Consider the following 20,825-nt stretch of genomic DNA (forward strand, 5'->3'; position numbering starts at 1 on the left):
CCTTTGGCAGGTAGGCCTATTCTTACTAAGAAAATAAGAAATTAAAACACTTTGCAGCTTCTCGGCCCCAACTCCATTGTTCGACAGACAAGAAGCCTATGATTATTCTTATCTAAATAATAATGCAATTGATTTTTTCTTTTATCTTCCAAGTTCAAATGCAAAAATAACGCGCATTAACACTGTTTGAAAGGACAGACTTTGATTTTCATTTCCTCGCATTTATTGTTCTATCTAGTGCCAATTGGATGTTTCATGTCTGATATTTCATTGCAGTTTTAAAAAAGCAGAATAGACAAGAGGACCTGTGATTGAATCGGACAAGGGATCGTTTTAAGAGTGGAGTGTTGAGTGGTCCCGAGTTCGAATCCCCGGAATTGTGAGGTACTAAGCAAAATGATAATTGGACGTTATTCTTTGTATGTATTAGGTGAAGTCAGAGGGTGAAGTATAAAGTAAAATAAGGTATCTCTCACTTGGATTTAGTCTCGGAGAGCCTTAAAGACTTCTATCGTTACTCTTCTTCCATTAAACACTTAGATCAATGGTAAAGCTCGTTTGAGATTTTTGATGAGAACAAAGACTAGGGTTTCGCCAATGAAGTGTGCTGTGCTAGTTATGACATAATAAGTAGTATAAGCATCTTATGAGGAATCATACCATCTTCTGCGGAGAAAAAATCTACCTAGTGCCCTAGTGGTGATGAACTTATTTCTACGATTCTTCTACCTTAACTAACTCAAACAGATTGATTATGATTGATAAATTTAGTAGTTAGCACGTAACCTATTACGATCAAGTTTCACAAGATAATTCCTCTATTTTTAGTTTTGGGGTAGCGTTTTTTAAATTATTTTATGATTATTTGGATTATTCAAATTAATCAATTTAATTTAACAGGATTGAAATCATCTGAATGATGCAAAACTGGGGCAAGTAGGCCTATTTATTTTTTCAGCCAGGTCTAGAAACCTGGAAGGAAAAGATGGGCGGAAAGGGGGTCGTTTTTTGGGCGAGTTAACAAAAAAGTCTGTTGATCTGTTTATTTCAATTTCATTTTCAATGCCGTGTAGACTGCAGACAAAAAAAAAAACCAATACAAGAGGGACCTGCCGCCACACAGGCACCTCCTGGTTCTTTTCTGCAGAAAATTGTAAGTTTTATTTTTTGTCTGGACCCCCCATACCCCCAATCTCATCAGATTTATTTGTATATGATGTGAATCTAATTATTATTAATTTCTCGTGAGTCGTGATGTTAAGCTTCGGAAACAGAGTTCGGAAAGCAATCCATCCGTTCCGTACAGTCAAACGTGGTAATCGTGAGGGAATCTTTTGGTTGTCGGTAGGTGGCTAAAATGGTTTGTCCCCCCAGCCACCAGGTCGCGCGAGTGTGTTCGTGAGAACGAAACATTTGCCATTTGTTTCCAAGAAGACGCTGACTGAAAGTGTATTCCAAATTCATTACGGAATTGCGGTGTCGATCTACATTTTCAGCCATGAAATGGTATTAATGCTAGTTTGGATTAATTAAATTTAATTAATCTTAGACTTTTCTATCTGAATTTACAGGCAATCTGGCATTTAATTTCACTTGGCCAAATAATGTGACGACGTGGGTCGATACTGCTGTCCATTTTGCCGAAATGTCGGCCATTGTTAAGCTGTACCTATACGGCTGTACGTCTCATCTCTTGCAGAAACACTTCAGAGCTAGTAAAGTAATTTTGTTAATCAATCTCCCTGCAATAATACAATAGGTTTTACTTTTATTATTTGATTTTCAGGTCGGAAATGGAGATCCCTTTGCTCAACTGTTGCAGGAATTTAGAACACGACAAAGTCTGAGCTTCATGGCTGTAGTATCATTAATGTGATTTTGTTGCAGCCAGCTGGTGAAAGGTGTGATCGAGTCATGGTTGAGTTGCAGCTTCTGCATGCAGTTTATCGAGCTGGTGCTATCCTATGTGTAACTGCAGGAAAACTTATTGAATTGGTAATTTGATTGATATTATTGGTTGTAACTTGGGAAATCTTGTTTTTTTTTTGTTTTATTTTGCATTCAACTGATAGTTGATCGCTACAGATTTAGTTAACGACTAGAGAGTAGACCCCTTTGCTTCTCTGTTGCAATTATGAGTTAAGACCATTATTGAAATGTGGATTACATTTGTTATTTTCAAGTTGGAAAACTTGACAACTACAAATTCCATTGTAAGATTTATCAAGGTAATTCTGAGAGATTGTATAGTTTAACTTCATACTTCTGTCGATTTGTTATGTCACATGAGATTCTGTTCCTTGTTAGTAACTTGTTTTTGTTTTCCAATAGCCAGGTGAAGTCTGCGCTTCTTTGTTGCAGTCTAATGTGCGCATGGATTCGTTGCAGTCATCCAGTGAAAGGTGTGATTTAAAATTGAGCTGTTGCATGCAGTCTTTGGTGCTGATGTTGTCTTGTAGTGCGGGAGAGTCCCATGCTTCAAGTCTTCTGGGATCAGCTATATCTGAGTTGACGCTGGATCATGCTGCATTGCGGTTGCCGAAATGTTGGACATCTAGTAGAACAGCAAGAAGACTCCTTGAAATGGTAATTTGATAAAAATTATAAGTTATGACTTGGGAAGTATCATGCTTGAACTAATATGATTGCTTACATGGTTTAATTTTAACATTTGGGGATTTCATCATGTCAACAGCTCTTTCCTTCGATCATATGTAAATTGAGTTATGGATTGTTTAAGAGGAATTGGTTAACAAGATAGGCAGATACTGTTGACGAATGTTTTTGTTTCGCTGCAGAGCACTTCTAATTTCAAATTAATTTGTATTGAAATCTTTAATGAATAATCTAGTTTTATGTAAATTTTTGTTTAAACTTTAGTTATCAGATAGTGTTGCCATAGAATATTTGGGTGAACTCCATTTGAAGTGATCTTTTTTTTATTTTATACTAAATTTCCATTGATCTAACATTAATTTCATTTTGGTCATAGGTTTATGTTTACGTAGCATGTGATGTTGCTGTCCAATATGGCATATGTTGTTGCAGCCTATACTGGTGGAAGATTTTTTGCATCGAGTTATGGCTGTTCCTTTGTGCCGGACTGCTGGTATTGTGCTCAAAAGTTACATCAATTTTTAATTGTTAATTGTGTCTGCAGCCGTTTATATGTGGAAAAGGAACAGAAAAGTTCGTTGGTGTTGAATCGCTGGTGTTTTGCTAAATAAGTTATATCCAGTATTTTGTTTAATTGCTATTTGCGTCTATGAAGTTAACAGTTTATATGTTGAGAATGACAAAAAAATAATAATACGGGGAATTTTTACGTTGAACAAATAATAAACATGTCTTCGCGATTGGATAACCAGCGAGGAGGAGATTGGGGAGGGGGCAATTGATTTTCATTAACTAGAAGAATTTGTGGTTTGTTTTAATAAGGTAGAAATAAAATCCTTTGTCTATCATATCCTTATACCTACCTATGTAACTACATCCATTTCTCAAACACCATATCATCCACCAACATCCATTCCTTAAACCCCATAACTTCCACCAATATTTATTCCTTAAACCCTTATCCATAAATATCTATCATTTGTAAATATTTTTGTTGAATTAAAAATATGTAAAATTCAATAAAAATATACAAAATACAATTTTAAATTGGAATACGTACAAAATAAACAATTCATTTAACAGAGCGTCCGGTTCAAGACAAGTTTTTTTTGTGCGAGGCTTTATAGCAAGTTATCCGCCACCCAATTCGACAAAAAAATTATAGTTTGTTTTCACGGAAATTGCGTCAGACGGTTAAAACATTTCTAGTTCAACAATCTCATGTAGAAATTTGCATCTAGTCTACTGGTGCAAATTGCGATTCTTTAAGCTTGATTATTTAGGAGATGTGTTAAAAAAATTGTGAGTAGCCAATAAAATGAACTAATTCGCTTTTTCAGAATATTTTGAAGATAGATCACAAGAAAATCTAAAAACAACAAAGTGATCTAAAACCATAATATTCAGAAACAGTGGATTAGTTCAATTGTTTAGCTACCCACAATTGCTTTTGACACATCACCTAAATTAATCAAGCTTACAGAATCACAATTTGTACCAGTAGACTAGATGCAAATTTCTACATGAGATTGTTGAATTAGAAATTTTGTAACCATGTGACGAAATTCCCGTGAAAACAAACTATCACTTTTGATCAAATTGGGTGGCGGATTGCTTGCTAAAACTCGCACATGCAGTGTTGGCCATGATCCAGGAAGATCACCTGGAAATGGAAGAAGAGTGCGAGGCAAGTTTTACTGGGGAGCGATTAGTCATAATAGGCTTCCGGGTTAGACTCATGACCCTCTAAAAATTTTCGTCGGATCATGCGCTTTCCAAGTCCCCGTTCAACCAGAGCATGGTGTATTAGTATGGTGGGGGAACTTCGGCTATCTCGGCTGAAGCCAGTGGTCACCTATGATCAGCGCTGCCTGGTGGACAATTTGGAGAATTGAACCAATGACATGCCAAAGAATTGAACCAAGAATAGGTGACCAGCCCTGCAATTGGCTTGCCTTTGTCACTAAGCTCCGCCTCTTGTCCGGAAACTGGCTTCATTCGAGATAGCCGATTCCAACAAAAGTTCCCCCACCATACTAATACACCATGACCAGAGCCCTCTCCTCCTCCTGGTTTCACAGCGGGTGAATCACCACCGGCGGGCGTTGGTTAGTGGTAAGTTAGGGAAACGGGGCCACAGAAAAGAAGGGAGCCCAGAAATGCACTTGTAATTTAATCTAACTACAAAATTTATCAGTCTTTAATTACAGCATTCTCTCGTCGGTTTTCAGTTTCACCAATGGAGTCCATGATCAGTAGCGAAGGATTACCCTGTAAGCAGAATGAACATTGATTTGGATGACAATCATTTTCGATAAGATTGTAGCGACAAAAAGCAATACCTCAAATCAAGAAGGACTGTGTAAGGAGCTTAATAGGGAGATTCAAGGGTAGCAGCCATTGGGTTAGCAAACAAGGGACCTTGTTGACTTTCTAGTTCACTTCTTCTTCTTTCTTGTTCACTGTAAGTCCTTTTCTTGGAAGGACATAACTTCTCATATTAGTCAGTCATGCCAATTTAGAAACCTGTAAATAAAACAAAAATTCATATTAGACTGCAAATAATAAAGTTCAGTAACATGACAAGTGAACTTTTATACACATGAAACCATAAATCAGTTATCCAAGATTCTCTATAAGATTGTTGAATGAGAGATTGTTCCATGCTGGGGTCGGTGATCTAGCAAGTTCAATAGAAACAGCCGATAATTAAGATTAATCCTAATAAAACATGAGAAGAATATATGTTTTAGCATGAAATAAAGCTAGTGTTGGTTTTTACCTGTATCATTTCGATGACACATTCAGTAGAATACAATGAGTTTGAACAAAATAGTTGACGGTAGGTTGCATGACTTTCACGTTTACTCTGACTGTGAGTTGATGAAAAACATTAAGGTTATCCAACATATACACGGAATAGAACACATCACCGACAAGTTATTACAGACGAAATCACTCGAGTTTACCTATGAATCATTGATAATTTTCGAAGCTAGCTTAACGATGATTGTTGACTCATCAGGGGCAAGTCAAGAAAGTAAGTTATCCGAGCAATCGCGATTCCATAAGCATACACGGGAAAAACCCTCTACCGGGAATCAGTTCGAACTAAATTTCCCGTGTATGCTTATGGAATCGCGATTGCTCGGATAACTTATTACTTGACAAGCCCCAGGTTGCCACGATGAATGGTACTGACCTCCCCCTTAATGGCTCTTGGTCAACGGTAACTGAGTGTTAGGAATTCATTTAAAAGCCGGCTGTAAAGAAGGAATCGAGCGATTTATTCAACGGGTCGAATTTTCACAAATATAAAAAAGTGACTGCATTTTTAGGGAAGATTTTCAAAACAATCGATTTCAGTGACATCTACACAAATGAATGACGAAAGCCCCTATTTTCGTCTGCTTTGCTTACGTCATGTTGTCACAGTTGTGTTGCTAAAAGTTTTGTCGATGATCAATGGACACAATTATAATCATAAATAATAAAGAAAATAGAACCGGACGGACAAAGATACGCCTCTCATTGGGTCTGAGAGGCAAAATCTAAATAAGAAGCCAATCAGTAATCACTAATTTAAATTGTTTGAGAGTTCAACATCGCCGTTCAACGTTCAACTTGCCTTGAGAATTGACAGTTGAGATACACCAAAATGAAAATGCTGCAGTCAAGTGGGCTATTGTTTTCTCTCGAGTCTTGAAGTGGCAGAGACTGCTGAAGAAGTGGTTAGATAGGGTTCTTTATTTTTATGACTCATGAGAGTGCTAAGTAAGTACAGAAGTATTGCGAACAGCTGATAATCAGCTTCTTGAGTTTTGATCGAAAAACAAGTTGTGAAATTGTGTGAGGGCAATCTTAACGAATCGGTGATCAGAAAAACACACTACCCAACACTACCCAACAAGTACGCTTATCCATGTCCGATTGTGCGCCTATGATACATGAGTCGATCGTTACTTTCTGAATAATTGAGAAGGAGTGTTATAGATTATTAGGACTGAAATGTTTGTCCTCCGTTCTCAGCTTTGTGTATTCTCTCGTTGCTCTGGCAACGTACAGAGGTATGAATTTTACCTTAGAATGCGGAACAGATGAAAAGCAGGTCCTTCAGTTACATCTTGAACGCACTGCGGACAGATTTAACTAAAAAGTTCTCTTGTTTTCAGATAAAATAATCGCTTACGTATAACGCAATCTCTACAAATCATGGTATCATAAGCTTTTCAAATTAAATTAAAAGCCATGGTGGAAAATTTTTTTTAGTTAATATTGCCTTGATTTAAAAAAAATGACATTTGTTTTTTCTTGTTGCTCTAAAATGATTTTAATTAGGTCTATTCACAACGTGAATGCATTTCCATTCATATCGGACAGGTAACGTTTATGTCAAAATAAATCGGAATACATTTTAATTACTAACCTTAATTCCTATAACTGCTATAACGCGCTGTCCAGGCTGGTGTCCAAATCGGGAACGCGTGGTAAGTGACGTAGCCTAAACATTTCTAATTGACACGAATCTTAGTCAAATAATGTTTTGTTTTTCAATAGTTGGGAGCTCTTTTGCCTTGAACATGGGAAATATTTTTTTATGTTATGAAATAGAGAACTTAAATCTAATGAATATTAATTGATATTGTAGGAATCGGAGGTAATTATTAATTAAGATGCGATTAGAAACAATGTTAATATTGACTTACTAAATAAAAATACGGCGGAAATGATGAAGCGGATGGACAGATACCAGAAGACCGATCCCCTGGATTGGCAGACGATACCTTCAACACATTTTTTATGGAAACGTATTACAATTTTAATAAACCAATGTATTCCTTAATCCCTACCTTCACCTACATTTTTATTTAGAGGAGCTGCTAAACATGTTCCGAGAGCAATCTTCGTCGATTTGGAACCTACCGTTATCCGTATACTATTTTTATTTTACCATTTAATTTTCTAGCTTACTTACACTTACACCAATGAATGCATTTTATGCGTTCGTACTGACCATCGGTATATGCTCCAATATTAATCCGATTTTGCGGCTTACACAGATGAGGTTAGAACTGGAACATATCGCTCACTTTTCAATCCGGAGCAACTGATATCTGGAAAAGAGGATGCTGCTAATAACTATGCTAGGGGTCACGTAAGAAAAAATAATTGATACTCGCCTTACGTCCGTACATTACTTTGCTATGACAGTACACGGTAGGAAAGGAAATCATAGACTTGACCGTGGATAGGCTCCGAAAAATAGCGGACCATTGTCATGGCTTGCAGGGATTTCTGATATTTCACTCTTACGGGGGTGGAACAGGATCAGGATTCACATCATTGCTCCTTGAGCGGATTGCTCTAGAATATGGGAATAAAAAGTCTAAGCTATGTTTCTCCATCTATCCGGCCCCACAGGTAGATTTCTAAACATTAGCGGATGCACAATAACAACAATTGTTTACCTTTCTTTTATGTTGGTAGGTATCTACCTCGGTTGTGGAGCCTTATAACAGTGTGCTATATACCCATACGGTAAAGTGAATATCGCCTATCTAAACTCAAATTCTTACCTGAATGCCTTTTTTTTCAATTGAATATTCAATAGACCCTTGAGCATAGTGAGTGCAGTTTCATGGTTGACAATGAAGCAATTTACGATATGTGTCGTCGACAATTGGAAATTTTGAGTCCAACTTATACGAACTTGAATCGCCTTATTAGTCAGCTAGTTTCTAGGTAATTTAGAGAAAATTTAATTGGTCCGCAAACAAAGTAAAATCTTTCAAAATGCAATTGTAGCATCACAGTATCTCTAAGATTCGACGGGGCCCTTAATGTGGATCTAAGTGAATTTCAAACTAACTTGGTACCTTATCCAAGAATTCACTTTCCATTGGTATGAAAAGTTCCTCTTTTACCTACCAAACGTTTCAATACATTTCCAACTGTATTCAGGCAACATACGCACCCTTTGCGCCTGAAGGAAGAGCAAATCATGAGAAAATGTCAGTTGATGATATTACCAAATCATGTTTCGATCCCGGACATCAAATGGTATAGTTAATCCAGTATCTGCAAATATTTAGGGACAGGCAAAAATAAAGTTTGTTTCAATTTAACGTGACATTCAATAACAGGTTAAATGTAATCCAGCAAGCGGAAAGTACATGGCTGTTTGCCTACTTTACCGAGGAGATGTAGCGCCTAAGGTTTGAATCAACTTACTTGTTTTGTTTCTTTTTACTCTTTACTGGATGATGAACAACTAATTTCCATTTCTCTTTGAAGGATGTCAATTTTGCTATAGCGCAAATCAAAGCAATGAAGACCGTACACTTTGTCGACTGGTGTCCTACAGGATTTAAGGTTGCTAAAGCAATTCTATTTACCAAAAGCTCATTTAGAAATTTTAGCATTGCATTTATGCACACGACAATTTTTAGGTTGGAATCAATTATCAGCCTCCCTTTGTTATCCCAAATGGAGATTTGGCTCAAGTCACACGAGCAGTCTGTTGCTTGAGCAACACAACAGCTATCGCAGAAGGTATTACCCTTTAAACTGTGTAAACAATTTGTCAACCTAAACTTGTCCTTCAAACTAAAGCATGGGCGAGACTTGATCGAAAGTTTGACTTGATGTTTGCTAAACGAGCTTTTGTTCACTGGTATGTCGGCGAAGGCATGGAAGAAGGTAGGGTTAATTTTTACTACGTTACCGATAACTCCCCAACTAATTTCCTTGCACACAGGAGAGTTCGTCGAAGCTCGCGAAGACCTCGCTGCCCTTGAACTAGATTATCAAGAGGTAGCTGAAGGTTTAGCAGATGAAGAGGAATACGAAGAAGATTAGATCATTAGGGAAAAAATCAAAAGTACTCTAGCCTACATCAAACACAAAAATGGTGCTTGCACAACAAAAATTATGTAACTGCCATTCGAGATCACTCGAAGTCAACGTTAGAATAATACACCAACGTACTTGTGACGTTAAATAAAACCACAAGCTTTTGCACAAAATTTGACAAAAATTGATTTTAAGTAAAAAATTGAGCGAGAAAAGACTCGCTCTTTTTAAATGGAATTTGAATTTTGAATGAGGCGCGTAAATTTTGAAGTATCAAATGTCAACAACTCAAACGCCACCTGTCGCATAAACAAGCCGGTTAGTCATGCAAATGGGCGTTTAATTGTTTGAGAATTTGAAGACGCTTTCAACACGAAAATGCGGATGCGTGGGAAAAAGAATCTCATTATAAAACTAGTCGTATCTTTAGTGATTTCTTACGTTCTTTTTCGTGCCAAATGGCAGTCTGCCAGTTTCGGAACCTCAGTGTCAGAAAATCCACACCAAGTTTGGGAATTTGTCTCTGATCTAAACAATGCTAAATTATTAAACCCATCAATGTAAGGATTTGAGATTTTTTAAAATTTTGTTACTTGAGCTAATGATATGATTTCACTATCAAAGCTACGATTTCTACATCACTGAGCATGATAAAGGAAACTATGAACATTGGGAGTATGGAGCTGTCATTTACGAAACAATGACCTTCATCCCCATTCTGACTAATGTCAACTATGCTGATTTCACACTGAAAACATCGCCAAACAAGGATTACTACAGCATTAAAAGCAAATACAAAACATGCTTCTTCAGATATGCTTGCTGTACAACTCTAACATTCCTAAATTTATTTAAGATTTTCTAAAAAAAAAAAACATTTCTATTTTTTTACAGTAAATAGTAAATCTGAAATGACTTTCAGTAGTAATGTTGCCTATGGAGGAACCAAGTTCCATGAAACTATAGACTACCAATGTCCATTCATCCTCTCTTGGTAACTATATTTCTTTTAAAAATCAATCTGAATCCTGTACAACTCTTTCTTGATAGGTTATGTTCAAGAGAACTGACACACCAAAGGAATGAGTGGATGAACCGCTTGGAAAAAATCTACCAGAATTGAGCAACTTAGATGTGGCAATACAAAATAGGTATCTTGGGAGTTGGGACTGCTTTAGATCTACAATAGGATAGGACATACCTTGTTTTAGTGCGGGATCAATAAAACGGACAATTAACGACGTTACGTAATCTAGGGAGACTTTTGTCTCCCCACCCTAGTTCCTGATACTCATAGCTTATAGAAACAAAGTAAAAAGAAAAAAAAATTATTACATGACATTTTTTAATTTTAAAATTTGCATAATAAAATTTTTACCAACTGTGCTCAATGAACGTTATTGATTTAATTACCAATAAATCATCTTAGATGAACGAATAATGGTACATTCCAAAATTAAAATAAATCTTTCAGTGTCCATAACCCAATAGATGAGAACAAAGTTACTTTTAGTGGGATTCAGCTTGGGCTTGGGCAGGTTGGATTTTTGATCCTATCTGGATCAATTGGTTGCTGCTTTCTGCTAAATCTGAAAGAGAAACTCTCCCTCTTTGGCGAATGAATTTTGCTACAGCCTCCATCTCCTCAAGGGAGATGTAAATGAACTTTCCACGATCGTCAATAACCCCTAATGAGACAACATTTAAACACGATACAAGCAGACTGGATTTTAGTACACTTTACCTGTTAAAGATCCTTCTTGAACAAGTTTTTTCAACCTATCAATAGCATCTTCTGTTTTGAGTTGAAAGTGAGCAGCTAATTCTTCTAGTAAAACGATTTTGGTTTCCTAAAAAAACAAAAAACAAATGGTATTTTAATTTTTCTTTAACTGATGGATGCGCTAATTTAAAGATAAAATTTGCATACTTGAACATAATCAATGAATTTCTGCAACAAGTTTTCTTCCGCCGATTCTTCTTGGGCATCAAAACCTTGTTCCTCCACTGTGAAAGCAGCCTGGTGAAAGTAAGTTGATAAGAAAAGGTAAATTAATGAGAAGAAAAAAATCAATCACCTTCATTTTGAGATATTCTTCATGCTCTCGTCGGATTTTCTCTTCTGCTTCTCTTTTGATTTGTTCTTCCTTTTCCTTCTCAGCCTGTTCTTCCAGTTCTTCAATTTTTTTCCTTTCTTTTTCTTTCTCAAGATCAAGTGCTTTTTTCTCCTCTCTCTCCCTTTCTTCAGCTTCTCTGGCTGCTTTACGCTCAGCTTTAGCCTCCAACTTGGCAAGCTTTTTCTTTCCTACTTTCATGTCACCCAAATCAAGCAATGAAGATGCTACCTCATCTTCAGAATCTTCTCCTGCACTATCTTGGTTTCCTGTTTTAATAATCACCCGAATATAGAAAATATTTATAATTTTTCATCATAATAAACAGCTCAAAAACCTGCAAATCTTGGTTCATCTTGTTGTTGTCTCTGTCCCCCTCTATTTCTCAAGCCTAATCTGTTTCGTGCAGCAACCGCTCTTCTTACCCCACCAACAGCTGCAACTTCTTGTTGGGCTTCTGGTTCTTGAACTTCTGTTTCTTCTAAATGAAATGGATATTTTGTTATAAATGATCAACTTGACTTTGAGTTAAAACTCACTTGAACCAAACTGTTTGCTCAAAAAGTTCAAAAGAATGATAATGAGAACCAAAACAACAGCAGCTGCTGCCAATGCAATGGTGTTGTCCATATTTTGTTGTTATCTATGAACAAATTGAATGAGGAAAATTGCTGTCTTTTTTTAATTTACTACAAACATTTTAGGATTCATCTTTCAATTAGCTTACCAATTGATTCAAGAAATACAAAAGTCAACTGATTGCGATCTTCCCAAAAGTGGAACACAATTCTAATCTGCCAAATAAAAAAATATTTGCAGACGAAACTGCACAGTTGCGCAAGGTTGCCAACGTAGTGTAAAGCACAGAAAATGGAACTTTTTTTTCTACGGTTTATTTTCCCATAAATCCATTTGAGAATTTGAGATCTGCTGCTCTGTTCCGAACTCGAACTTCCGATGAAATTTAAAAAAATAGAATAAAGAAAAGTTTTTTTCGATTTTTAATAACTTGTGTTCATTCTATTGCGAGGAACCTGAAAACGAACTGTGGTCTGGGCTAATTTTTAACATAAAAATTTTAGTTCATTTTCATTGGCGGTTTTCCGTAACTGTTGGTTACAATCGGTTACAGGTTTTCCCAAGGACGCGTAAGATAATAACCGGGGGGAAAATCATGTACCAAAAAGACTCAACAAATTTATCAAGAGTACATTGGCCAACGTGATTAAATTATATTAGCAACGCTCCAATGACGAAAATCAGATGTTTTTCTTTTATTGTTTTTGTGTATTTCATCGATTTCATTGAATTGCGCTATTATATGTGAGGAACGAGTGAGTCTATGGTACGATGGATTTTTTAGACATACAGTGGCAGTTGAGAGAAACTGGGTCCGAAGAAAAGAGTTTAAGTTATAGCATGGAAGTGGAATAAATTGGCAATAATATGGATCGTCGCGCGTAACCTGACAACTGCTGTGATCTAGACGTGCAATATTCCCTAGATCGTACAATCCATTTTTGACTTGATGATGATGATTTCAAAAGAAAGCAAATAGGAAAGACTAGTACGATGAACAGGATATACCGATGGGGGGAAATTTTAAGGGGCGAGACACAAAGAGAGATTTTCCACTTCTATTTCGGCTGAAGTTCACCATTGTTTTCATTTCGTTGGTTTATTGTTTGCTGCAAGGCAACTGGAGTTAACCATTCTTGAGGCAAACACCTTTCCAAAAATGGTATACATGTGCTCCAATATGCAAGTCGGTTTATCCACGAAGGAACCTCTTTCCCACACAAAATCTGCAATATGAATTTTAGTTTAATTTTTAAGAAAATACATTAACAGATAACTTTTCTTCATACCCCTGTTAGTGCGCTTGAAAAATGATTACAGTTACGGTTCATTAAGTGGTATTTATCACCTCTAAACTCTTTTCCCAGTTCTGTTACAATTCGCTGAACATCAACTTCAGTGAAATCTGTGTAACCCAGATGAATGACTTGCCTATAAAATAGATAATAATACCAAATTTGTACAACTGTCTCAAAAATCATAATTCTGGTTTTACTTGAATTTGAACTGTTCCCCCAATTCTTCTGCGTCTCTAGGAGTGATTTCAAAGATTCCTGAGAAGGGATATGGATGACCACCATAAGCATATTCTGAGAATAGAAGAGTTATAATTTATTGTTAAGCCACATATATTATTTTAGAGTTGAAAAGTGTTTACCTGTTCCATAGATTTCAATTCCTGAATGAAACACACCTAATCCAAGTGAAGAGGTATAGCCATTGATCCAGTACTGTAATGATGATTCACACAAATCTTTTATTAGCCTTGGAAGATAGATAAGAAGATAAAATTTTAAATGAATTACCATATCATAGACATTTATAATGACAGGTTCTCTGGCCATTGTGTCGTTTAGAATAACTTGGTCGTCATCAAAGAAACGCTTTTGACCCAAACAATCAAATATCCGAAAGTTACAAGATGAATCGAATTTTGACATTCACTAACAAAGGTTTAGTTTAACGTAAAAAACTTCACAACGTATCCGAGAGCAATCGAACAAAAAATACAACTAACAAGACTCGTCCACTTCGTTTTGCCCCGCAGCGATGAATTGAACGGCAATGGCATCCGACATTTACAGATGCACTAAAGCAAGAAAAATACGAAAAAACAGGTTCTTCTCACGAAATCATGACGCGAATCACAATCATTTTATCGTTCTTCACATAAGGAAATAATGATTGTAGGAATGAACTACTTTGTACTAGAACATTCTTTGTATTTTTTAAATCTTTTTCCAAAAATGTAAAGTTAATTGACAAATCGGACAAAAAAAAGTATTGCGCCAGTTCTCATTTTCCTCTTTCAATACTAGAATAGAATCTAAATTGATAATAAAATACAACAGATTATCTGTGTGTGGATAAAACCGTGAAATAGCACGATGTGCGTTCTTCTTTTTTTATTTTATGGTTGCCAGTTTAATAATCCCTCGTATTTAATAACATCGTAACAAAAGCATTAAGAAGACAGCGCCAGCATCAACTAATCGCCTATTCGATTCCAGCCGAGCATACAGCAACGTGATCTTTTTCGCAATCCATGTAACTTAAGGCGTCACAAACGGCTAATCCGTCGCAAACGTAACCGAATACTGTGGATGTTCTGTAGTTATCGGCTTTTTCATCGTTGAGATGAATGGTGAAATCGGTCGATACGATGCTGCACTGAGTCTTGGCATAGTCACGTTTCAATCGCAGAAATATTGACCCACGAATCTTTTTTAATGGAGACGAATCCGCCATATAAAGTGATTCCGGCCCGGGAATTCTTCCTCCCGCAATGAATGCCTTCGGCTTCGACTAAAAACACGTCGAATAAGTTTCAAATAAAATTTTTTTTATCAAATAGTTATAAGAATCGTCGATTACTTGATAAATGACTGTTCCCCGGTAGGATTCTCCTTCAGATGACAAACAGTTCTGAGCGAATCTTTGGCACATGATGGGAGCCACGCTGAATAAACGAATAATTGTAAAAACAAATTAACAAAACAAATTATGTCTCTGAGATAAGACTCACTCGGGTCGAAGTTCTATGACTATTTTTCCATATTGTTTGCCATTAACTGCTAGAACCAAAAATGCCTTTTTGTTGTGCAGCGAAACCAAAGATGGTAAAACAACCGGGGGTGGGGTACAAAACGACGACGGCGGCATCATCATTTGCTGTGCTGGTGGTGCGTGATAAACATTCGGCGGTTGCATCCTTGGTGGTGACATTGGTACATTATGAAAAGCTGGTCGCTGCTGCGGGATAAAATCTCCAACTTTCTTTGGAGTGTGAACGTTATTATGAAATGGTTTTCTCGGATCAGACGATTTATCAGCCGGGCCCCCCCTGTTGAACTTGTCCATGTGTTGCGGTTTGTTACCATAATAATGTTCGTGAGGCTTGTGGGGTCCTCTGTCGCCCTTGGCACCACGATCCATTGGCTTCTTAAACTCGGCTTCCTTTCCACCTGTAGATTTGTTGGCCCATCTCTCTGGAGTGGCTTTACTTTTTTCCTTTTCTGGTTTAACTGCATTATTTACTTCCGATGCAGCTGCTGCTGCTGCTTCCGCCTTGATCTGTTTCTTCGTCTTGACTTTTTCGGTCGATTCGGATGATGCAGTGGTGTCAGGTTTGACTGCAGCCACTGGTGCCTTCCACTGTTCTTTACGAGTGCACGATAGAATCAAAAATGACAATGACGTTAAGAGGTTGGTCTCGTGCGCGTCTGATCCTTCCGAAGGAAAATTAAGAAGGGCCGAATCAAATAAAGGAGCAGCCAACTTTTCTCCATCAGAAGTCTTGATTTCCATAGAGACGACAGCGTTGCGGATAGAACCGAAAGTCGACAATTGATCCGTCGTTTGCTTGGCACTAACTTTAGATTCGGCTAACAATTCGTTGTAAGTTTTAAGTAAATTTCCCGTTTCTTCCGGAGTGCGTTGCTCATCTGATGGTTTGCTCAAATGAGCGGCAACATCCTGTTGTCGAAATTGTAAAATTTTTTAATATGTTTTAATATTTCTACATTTTCCAATGAGAACGAACCGATAATTGTGTTTGGAGTTTTTTCATTTGTTTGTCGTTCTCTTTGCAGCGAATACTGACTTGTTGCAACAGAGCTTGAAGGGCATTTTGCGTAGCTTTCAATGTCGTTTCAGCCTGCAAAGAAATTTAAAAATTTTACATCCAAAAACACGTTGGAAGGTGTCCAATGATTTCTTACTTCTTTGTGTTTACTCAGGTCCCCGTTCCATTGGCTTTTACATGTGACGAAAAGGGTTTTGAGGTTTATCTCAGCCATCTGTCCATCGCTTGCCTCCATTTTATTTTTCACGCGTTACGTTTTTTTACTTTTTATATATTTAAAACAATAAACTTTTCTCTCTTCCTGGAAAAATTTCGTTAAACCAAAATCTTTCTATTACTTTGAAAATTATTTCACAGGTGAAATTCGAAAATAGTTACCTGTTGAATTCCAATTACTGCACGCGAAATAACCAAAAGTGAAACAATCGTTTGGCTGCTGCTTACCTACCGTCCTCTGGTAGCTAATAGACGAACGAAAATTTTACTTATCTGTGACGCAGTCACAGACACATCCCCTGCGGTCAAACAAGATTATATATTTTTTTTTAAAGGAAGGAAAGAACGTAGAAACCCTGCAATAGTTGTGAAATAATGCTGGGCATGACCAACCCCTCGAAACGACATTCTTTCTTTTTTTACAAGACGAAATGACTTTATTTAACGGTAACTAGAAAGAACACAATGGCTGCTATATGAGGGACACGTTTTGCTTAGTATTTCTCCAGGGCCATAGTTAACAATTCGTTCATATTGGCAACAACAGGCCGGGCATCGTCCACTAGGCCAGCCGACACCATAGCGTTAGCAAAGAGCTGGTTAGCAAGCAAAGATGCCAAAGCTGGATTCTCATCTTTCAACTTGTGCATCTTTGTGATGATTGGATGCCTTGATAATATTACAATAAAATATTTGATTTAAAATAATGGATATAATGGGGAAAAAATTAACGAATTACTTTGGATTGATTTCCAGCTGTGGTTGAAGCATCTTGTAGCGCTGTTCTTCAGGTACAGCTTGTGACTGGGTGCGGACAAAATGTCTAGCAGCGCCCATTTCTTCGACGGTGACGACACAAGGGTGGGATTCCAATTTGCGAGTCACTTTTACCTTTGAGGCTCGGCCGGATAAGGTTGCCGACAAAAAGGTGATGATCTCTTCAGTCGCTTTGCTATCCAGACCAGTCTTTTCTGTGAAAACAGAACGGAATCATCAGCTGACACCGGAAAAGTATCAAGAATAAATGCATTGGCATACCAGCATCAGCATCTGTGGATTTATCCGCAACCGAATCTTGCCGCATATCCTTTTCGACGGACGTCAATTGTTTGCGATCGAATTCCCGCAACTGGAGCAAAACTAGTTCATCGTAGGGCTCAAAACAAAATAGGACTTCAACATCTCGCTTCTTCATTGCTGCAAATTAATTTAAAAACATTTAGGCCATTTTAGTATTTTAGATTTCAAAAATAAATTATGTACCCTCATAGTAAGCAGAAGACTCGGCTAATGCTCGACTGGGAGCGGCTAAATAATAAATATCCCTCTGCCCCGCTCTCATACGGCTGCAATATTCTGCGATGCTGACTTTTTCACCAGGGGGTAGTTGAGAAGATTCGTATCTCAACAGTTTGGAAATCTCTTCCTAAAAGTCACAATCAACTTCAATAAAAAAATGTAAACATTTTAAAATCTTCAATTTATCAGTACCTTTTCCAACTGTTCGGTAGAAGAAAGAATTCCTTCTTTAAGGAAGATGCCGTAATCACGGTAGAAACGTTCGTATTCTTCCTTGGCCTTTTGTGACTTGTCGTGCAAAAATCGAAGTATTCTGTTGGTCAACACTGTCCGCAGTTTCCTACACATAAAATATATTAAAAAAAAGAATAAGATACAACTCGGAAAATAATGTCACAGAGGCATTTTACCGGATGAGAGCACCTTCTTGAAGCAATTCACGGCTAAGATTGAGCGGAATGTCTTCCGAATCGACTACGCCTTTGCAGAATCGAAGCCATTTGGGGAGAAGATCTTCGGCTTTGTTCTTGATCAAGACACGCCGACAATAAAGTGCTAATCCGGCGTCAGATTCTCGACTCATTTCAAACAACCCAGGTTTGCCCTCAGGGAAGTAGATGAGAGCGCGGACGTTAAGAGGAACGTCGGTTTTGTAATGGAGAATGAAACGTGGGCGATCGTAAGAATCGGAAATGAACCGGTAGAATTCGTCGTGTTGGACAGCTGTCACCTCTTTGGGTTCCATCAACCACAATGGCTGAAACCAAACAAATGACTTTCAATTCCCGTTTTCTCAGAGGCAAGTTTGTAAAACGATTAATACCTGAACTGTATTGACGACTGTTCCATTGACAGAAATCGGGCTACCCACGAAATTGCTGTATCGTTGGATAATGTCTGAAATTTCCGAATGACAATTGAGTTAAAATATAAGATAGTTTTTCTGGACAATGAATTTACCCTTAATTGAGTCTTCCTGAGAAAAGTTGGTGCAATCACTTTTGAGATGAATGACAAGTTTTGTTCCGGCTTCAACTGAGTCATCTTCTGACAGCTCGTAAGTACCAGTACTGCAATAATTAAACGAGATTTAGAACGCAGTTACAATAATTAGATATGTTGTAACGACGAACCCGTCTGAGCTCCAGTGCAATCCTACGCTGCCAGGTTGTGATGACTTGGTAAACACATCAACTTTATCGGCGACCATAAATGCCGAATAAAAGCCGACACCAAATTGACCGATGATATTCGATACCGAGTCTGGTGCTCCGCCTTTGCTTTTCAATTGCTCTATATAAGCCTGTGGCAAGCAGTATTGGTTATTATTTTTCACATTAATTGATTTTTAAGTGTTTCAACATCACCTTTGATCCTGATCTAGCAATTGTTCCCAAATTGTTGATCACTTCTTCTTTGTTCATACCGATGCCATCATCCTGAAAAGGGTATTTCATTTCGATTTATAAAGAGTTGTGTCAAAAGCATTTTGGGTTTCTCATTACCTGGATGGTCAATGTCTTGGCTTCTTTATCTGCAGTGATTTTGATTTCCAATGGCCTTTGACTGTTTTCCAAGGGTGTCCCAATAAGGGACAGGTAGCGAAACTTTTCCAATGCATCAGAGGCATTGGATATCAGTTCTCGTACAAAAACCTATAAAGCCAACATGGTAAATTGATACTAATAATGCATTGTTAATGTGTAAAGGACAAACCTCTTTCTCAGAATACAGGGACTTTGCCACAATGTCCAGGAGCATTCGAGTTTCAGCCTGAAACTCTCTTTTCTCTGGAACAGCTAATCATCAAATAATTTCAAGTAAAAAATCATGCTTCAACAAAGAAAGAACTGAATCAGAATACCTTTGGTCTGCTGTTCATTCTTAAGGAATTGTGTTGTACATATAAAGCGATTCAAAGAATGATTAGTATTTGACGTTTGACATTTGGCAAGTAACGAAGAAGATGCAGGTTGAGGAACTCGTCGAAAATTATCCGACCGGCGTAAAAGTAGAGTAACCGCACGTGACAATCGCATGGAAGCCGCCATGTTTAATGATAATTTAAACTAACAACATTAAGATCGAAGGTGACTGCTATACAGCATCTTGTGTGTCGTCATGCGTCAAGGCTGAGGAAATTCTGATATTTTTTTTTTAAAGGTTCCGACCCCAATCAAGTTAATGACATTTTATTTATGGCTTGTAATAACATATTCATGCCTGATAATGTTCGTATATGCCGGAAAATATTTATCGCTTACAAACAAACAAAACGCGATCGTCTTCTTCTTTGTAAATGTGTCAGTTATTGGAGACAGACAGAAGTATAATATGCGTCGAGTGCAAGCAAACTGGAAGGGACTTTGGATTGTTATAATGAGAGTTGCGTTTCTTTTTAAGAAAAGAAACAACAAAAAAAGAAATTGCGTGGAGGGGAACGTGATATGTGACGTGACACCGATCACGTTGAGTGGCCGCCAAGTGCGCTCGGCAACAACGAAAATGAACAGCAGATTCTGAAAATGTTGGGGTTATACTACGATTTGAATTTCACTCTCTGGCAATAACTAATAAGGACATGTAATAATAACGACTTGAGCAGCAAAGAAGCGGCAACGAATGGGACGAGAAAGAGAGAGAGAGACGGATGATAACACAGAGACGAAGGGAGACGCAAAAGAGAGTGGTTTAGTGCTGTGTCCAGACATACGCGCCGCAGCTCCAAGAAGGGAAATTTTTGGTTTCTTTTTCTTTTTTCCAACAAAATTATTGTCCTTTATGGTTCAAGGTTGTGTTATTCGATTCCTGGACGATGCTACTATACTCGCTTACAAGTACATACACATGCCCGTGGCCTTTTATTTCAAGGATTTCCCCACCCTTCCATACGTTCTTGAGCAGCGAACACACAAAATTCAAACGAAAACAAAAAGTCTTTTGAGTTTATTACGCTACGCCTGAGCGAGGGTTTGCTGGCATTGCCAACTTTATATTACATATACAGCCGACGAGTCACACTAGTTGATTTCGTATGACATCAACACACCCACACGTCTATCAAT

The 20,825-nt window shown here is 37.6% G+C and overlaps 6 protein-coding genes and 2 long non-coding RNA genes across 11 annotated transcripts in view; 2 read left to right on the forward strand and 6 right to left on the reverse strand.

Moving 5' to 3' along the window:
- LOC124342213 overlaps positions 1-3,223 on the forward strand; it is an 82,470-nt gene extending 79,247 nt beyond the window's left edge. The window contains exons 5-7 of the mRNA XM_046795176.1: positions 2,332-2,586; positions 2,993-3,109; positions 3,161-3,223. Of these exons, the coding sequence (XP_046651132.1) occupies positions 2,332-2,586; positions 2,993-3,109; positions 3,161-3,223 (435 nt within the window). The remainder of the gene's footprint in view (positions 1-2,331; positions 2,587-2,992; positions 3,110-3,160) is intronic.
- Positions 3,224-5,091: 1,868 nt separating this feature from the next.
- Positions 5,092-6,772, reverse strand: LOC124342943. Its single transcript, XR_006919006.1, has 5 exons — positions 6,697-6,772; positions 5,586-6,582; positions 5,399-5,489; positions 5,217-5,337; positions 5,092-5,142 (listed from the first exon to the last, which is right to left on the reverse strand). It is a non-coding gene; the product is annotated as an uncharacterized LOC124342943 (long non-coding RNA).
- LOC124342709 (tubulin alpha chain-like) lies at positions 6,740-10,854 on the forward strand. The gene is made up of 21 exons (XM_046795830.1): positions 6,740-6,831; positions 6,955-6,996; positions 7,078-7,103; positions 7,174-7,199; positions 7,265-7,273; positions 7,352-7,424; positions 7,489-7,547; positions 7,677-7,771; positions 7,828-8,037; positions 8,104-8,154; positions 8,228-8,358; positions 8,422-8,518; positions 8,578-8,676; positions 8,760-8,831; positions 8,911-8,988; positions 9,066-9,168; positions 9,229-9,315; positions 9,374-10,028; positions 10,093-10,292; positions 10,363-10,462; positions 10,519-10,854. The coding sequence occupies exons 1-18, from the start codon at positions 6,829-6,831 to the stop codon at positions 9,472-9,474; spliced, it is 1,362 nt and encodes a 453-aa protein (XP_046651786.1). The 5' UTR covers positions 6,740-6,828; the 3' UTR covers positions 9,475-10,028; positions 10,093-10,292; positions 10,363-10,462; positions 10,519-10,854.
- Positions 6,829-7,719, reverse strand: LOC124342992. 3 transcript variants are annotated; one of them, XR_006919072.1, is made up of 4 exons: positions 7,631-7,719; positions 7,477-7,535; positions 7,323-7,400; positions 6,829-7,127 (listed from the first exon to the last, which is right to left on the reverse strand). It is a non-coding gene; the product is annotated as an uncharacterized LOC124342992 (long non-coding RNA). The 3 variants fall into 3 exon arrangements; XR_006919070.1 differs by lacking the exon at positions 6,829-7,127 and having other exon boundaries at positions 7,178-7,400; XR_006919071.1 differs by lacking the exon at positions 6,829-7,127 and having other exon boundaries at positions 7,178-7,400; positions 7,600-7,682.
- On the reverse strand, positions 10,855-12,458 carry LOC124342790 (DDRGK domain-containing protein 1-like). Of its 2 annotated transcripts, none has more exons than XM_046795954.1 (7): positions 12,310-12,458; positions 12,122-12,225; positions 11,920-12,060; positions 11,547-11,851; positions 11,399-11,488; positions 11,213-11,318; positions 10,855-11,156 (listed from the first exon to the last, which is right to left on the reverse strand). In XM_046795954.1, exons 2-7 carry the CDS (start codon positions 12,210-12,212, stop codon positions 10,978-10,980), a joined length of 912 nt encoding a protein of 303 aa, XP_046651910.1. In that variant the 5' UTR covers positions 12,213-12,225; positions 12,310-12,458; the 3' UTR covers positions 10,855-10,977. The 2 variants fall into 2 exon arrangements, with proteins under 2 accessions (XP_046651910.1, XP_046651909.1); XM_046795953.1 differs by having other exon boundaries at positions 11,920-12,063; positions 12,310-12,457.
- Positions 12,459-12,859: 401 nt separating this feature from the next.
- Positions 12,860-14,237, reverse strand: LOC124342851 (deubiquitinase DESI2-like). The gene is made up of 5 exons (XM_046796039.1): positions 13,967-14,237; positions 13,819-13,891; positions 13,657-13,750; positions 13,451-13,592; positions 12,860-13,387 (listed from the first exon to the last, which is right to left on the reverse strand). The coding sequence occupies exons 1-5, from the start codon at positions 14,099-14,101 to the stop codon at positions 13,220-13,222; spliced, it is 612 nt and encodes a 203-aa protein (XP_046651995.1). The 5' UTR covers positions 14,102-14,237; the 3' UTR covers positions 12,860-13,219.
- A 129-nt stretch (positions 14,238-14,366) lies between these two features.
- LOC124342681 lies at positions 14,367-16,780 on the reverse strand. Its single transcript, XM_046795780.1, has 6 exons — positions 16,624-16,780; positions 16,382-16,546; positions 16,204-16,317; positions 15,187-16,136; positions 15,036-15,120; positions 14,367-14,966 (listed from the first exon to the last, which is right to left on the reverse strand). The coding sequence occupies exons 2-6, from the start codon at positions 16,478-16,480 to the stop codon at positions 14,658-14,660; spliced, it is 1,557 nt and encodes a 518-aa protein (XP_046651736.1). The 5' UTR covers positions 16,481-16,546; positions 16,624-16,780; the 3' UTR covers positions 14,367-14,657.
- A 95-nt stretch (positions 16,781-16,875) lies between these two features.
- LOC124342625 (heat shock protein 75 kDa, mitochondrial-like) lies at positions 16,876-20,075 on the reverse strand. The gene is made up of 13 exons (XM_046795678.1): positions 19,625-20,075; positions 19,477-19,559; positions 19,266-19,415; positions 19,128-19,199; positions 18,894-19,063; positions 18,721-18,830; positions 18,584-18,657; positions 18,171-18,517; positions 17,953-18,100; positions 17,725-17,887; positions 17,500-17,658; positions 17,201-17,432; positions 16,876-17,130 (listed from the first exon to the last, which is right to left on the reverse strand). Exons 1-13 carry the CDS (start codon positions 19,809-19,811, stop codon positions 16,956-16,958), a joined length of 2,070 nt encoding a protein of 689 aa, XP_046651634.1. The 5' UTR covers positions 19,812-20,075; the 3' UTR covers positions 16,876-16,955.
- Positions 20,076-20,825: the final 750 nt, after the last annotated feature.

Source organism: Daphnia pulicaria, chromosome 6, assembly GCF_021234035.1.
Source record: "Daphnia pulicaria isolate SC F1-1A chromosome 6, SC_F0-13Bv2, whole genome shotgun sequence".
Taxonomy (NCBI): Eukaryota; Metazoa; Arthropoda; class Branchiopoda; order Diplostraca; family Daphniidae; genus Daphnia; species Daphnia pulicaria.

Coding starts and splice junctions, on each gene's coding strand:
- LOC124342709 (XM_046795830.1), top strand. Junction 8,359..8,421: donor ATTAGTCAGCTAGTTTCTAG/GTAATTTAGAGA, acceptor ATGCAATTGTAG/CATCACAGTATCTCTAAGAT. Junction 9,169..9,228: donor CACAACAGCTATCGCAGAAG/GTATTACCCTTT, acceptor TTCAAACTAAAG/CATGGGCGAGACTTGATCGA.
- LOC124342851 (XM_046796039.1), bottom strand. CDS start 14,101: ATGTCAAAATTCGATTCATCTTGTAACTTTCGGATATTTGATTGTTTG. Junction 13,892..13,966: donor TTATAAATGTCTATGATATG/GTAATTCATTTA, acceptor TCATCATTACAG/TACTGGATCAATGGCTATAC. Junction 13,751..13,818: donor AATTGAAATCTATGGAACAG/GTAAACACTTTT, acceptor TTCTATTCTCAG/AATATGCTTATGGTGGTCAT.
- LOC124342681 (XM_046795780.1), bottom strand. CDS start 16,480: ATGGAGGCAAGCGATGGACAGATGGCTGAGATAAACCTCAAAACCCTT. Junction 16,137..16,203: donor AACTCCAAACACAATTATCG/GTTCGTTCTCAT, acceptor TTTCGACAACAG/GATGTTGCCGCTCATTTGAG. Junction 14,967..15,035: donor GGGGAACAGTCATTTATCAA/GTAATCGACGAT, acceptor ACGTGTTTTTAG/TCGAAGCCGAAGGCATTCAT.
- LOC124342790 (XM_046795953.1), bottom strand. CDS start 12,212: ATGGACAACACCATTGCATTGGCAGCAGCTGCTGTTGTTTTGGTTCTC. Junction 12,064..12,121: donor GAGCAAACAGTTTGGTTCAA/GTGAGTTTTAAC, acceptor CATTTCATTTAG/AAGAAACAGAAGTTCAAGAA. Junction 11,157..11,212: donor TCAAGAAGGATCTTTAACAG/GTAAAGTGTACT, acceptor TTGTCTCATTAG/GGGTTATTGACGATCGTGGA.
- LOC124342625 (XM_046795678.1), bottom strand. CDS start 19,811: ATGGCGGCTTCCATGCGATTGTCACGTGCGGTTACTCTACTTTTACGC. Junction 18,658..18,720: donor TCAGGAAGACTCAATTAAGG/GTAAATTCATTG, acceptor CGGAAATTTCAG/ACATTATCCAACGATACAGC. Junction 17,888..17,952: donor CTACCGAACAGTTGGAAAAG/GTACTGATAAAT, acceptor TGTGACTTTTAG/GAAGAGATTTCCAAACTGTT.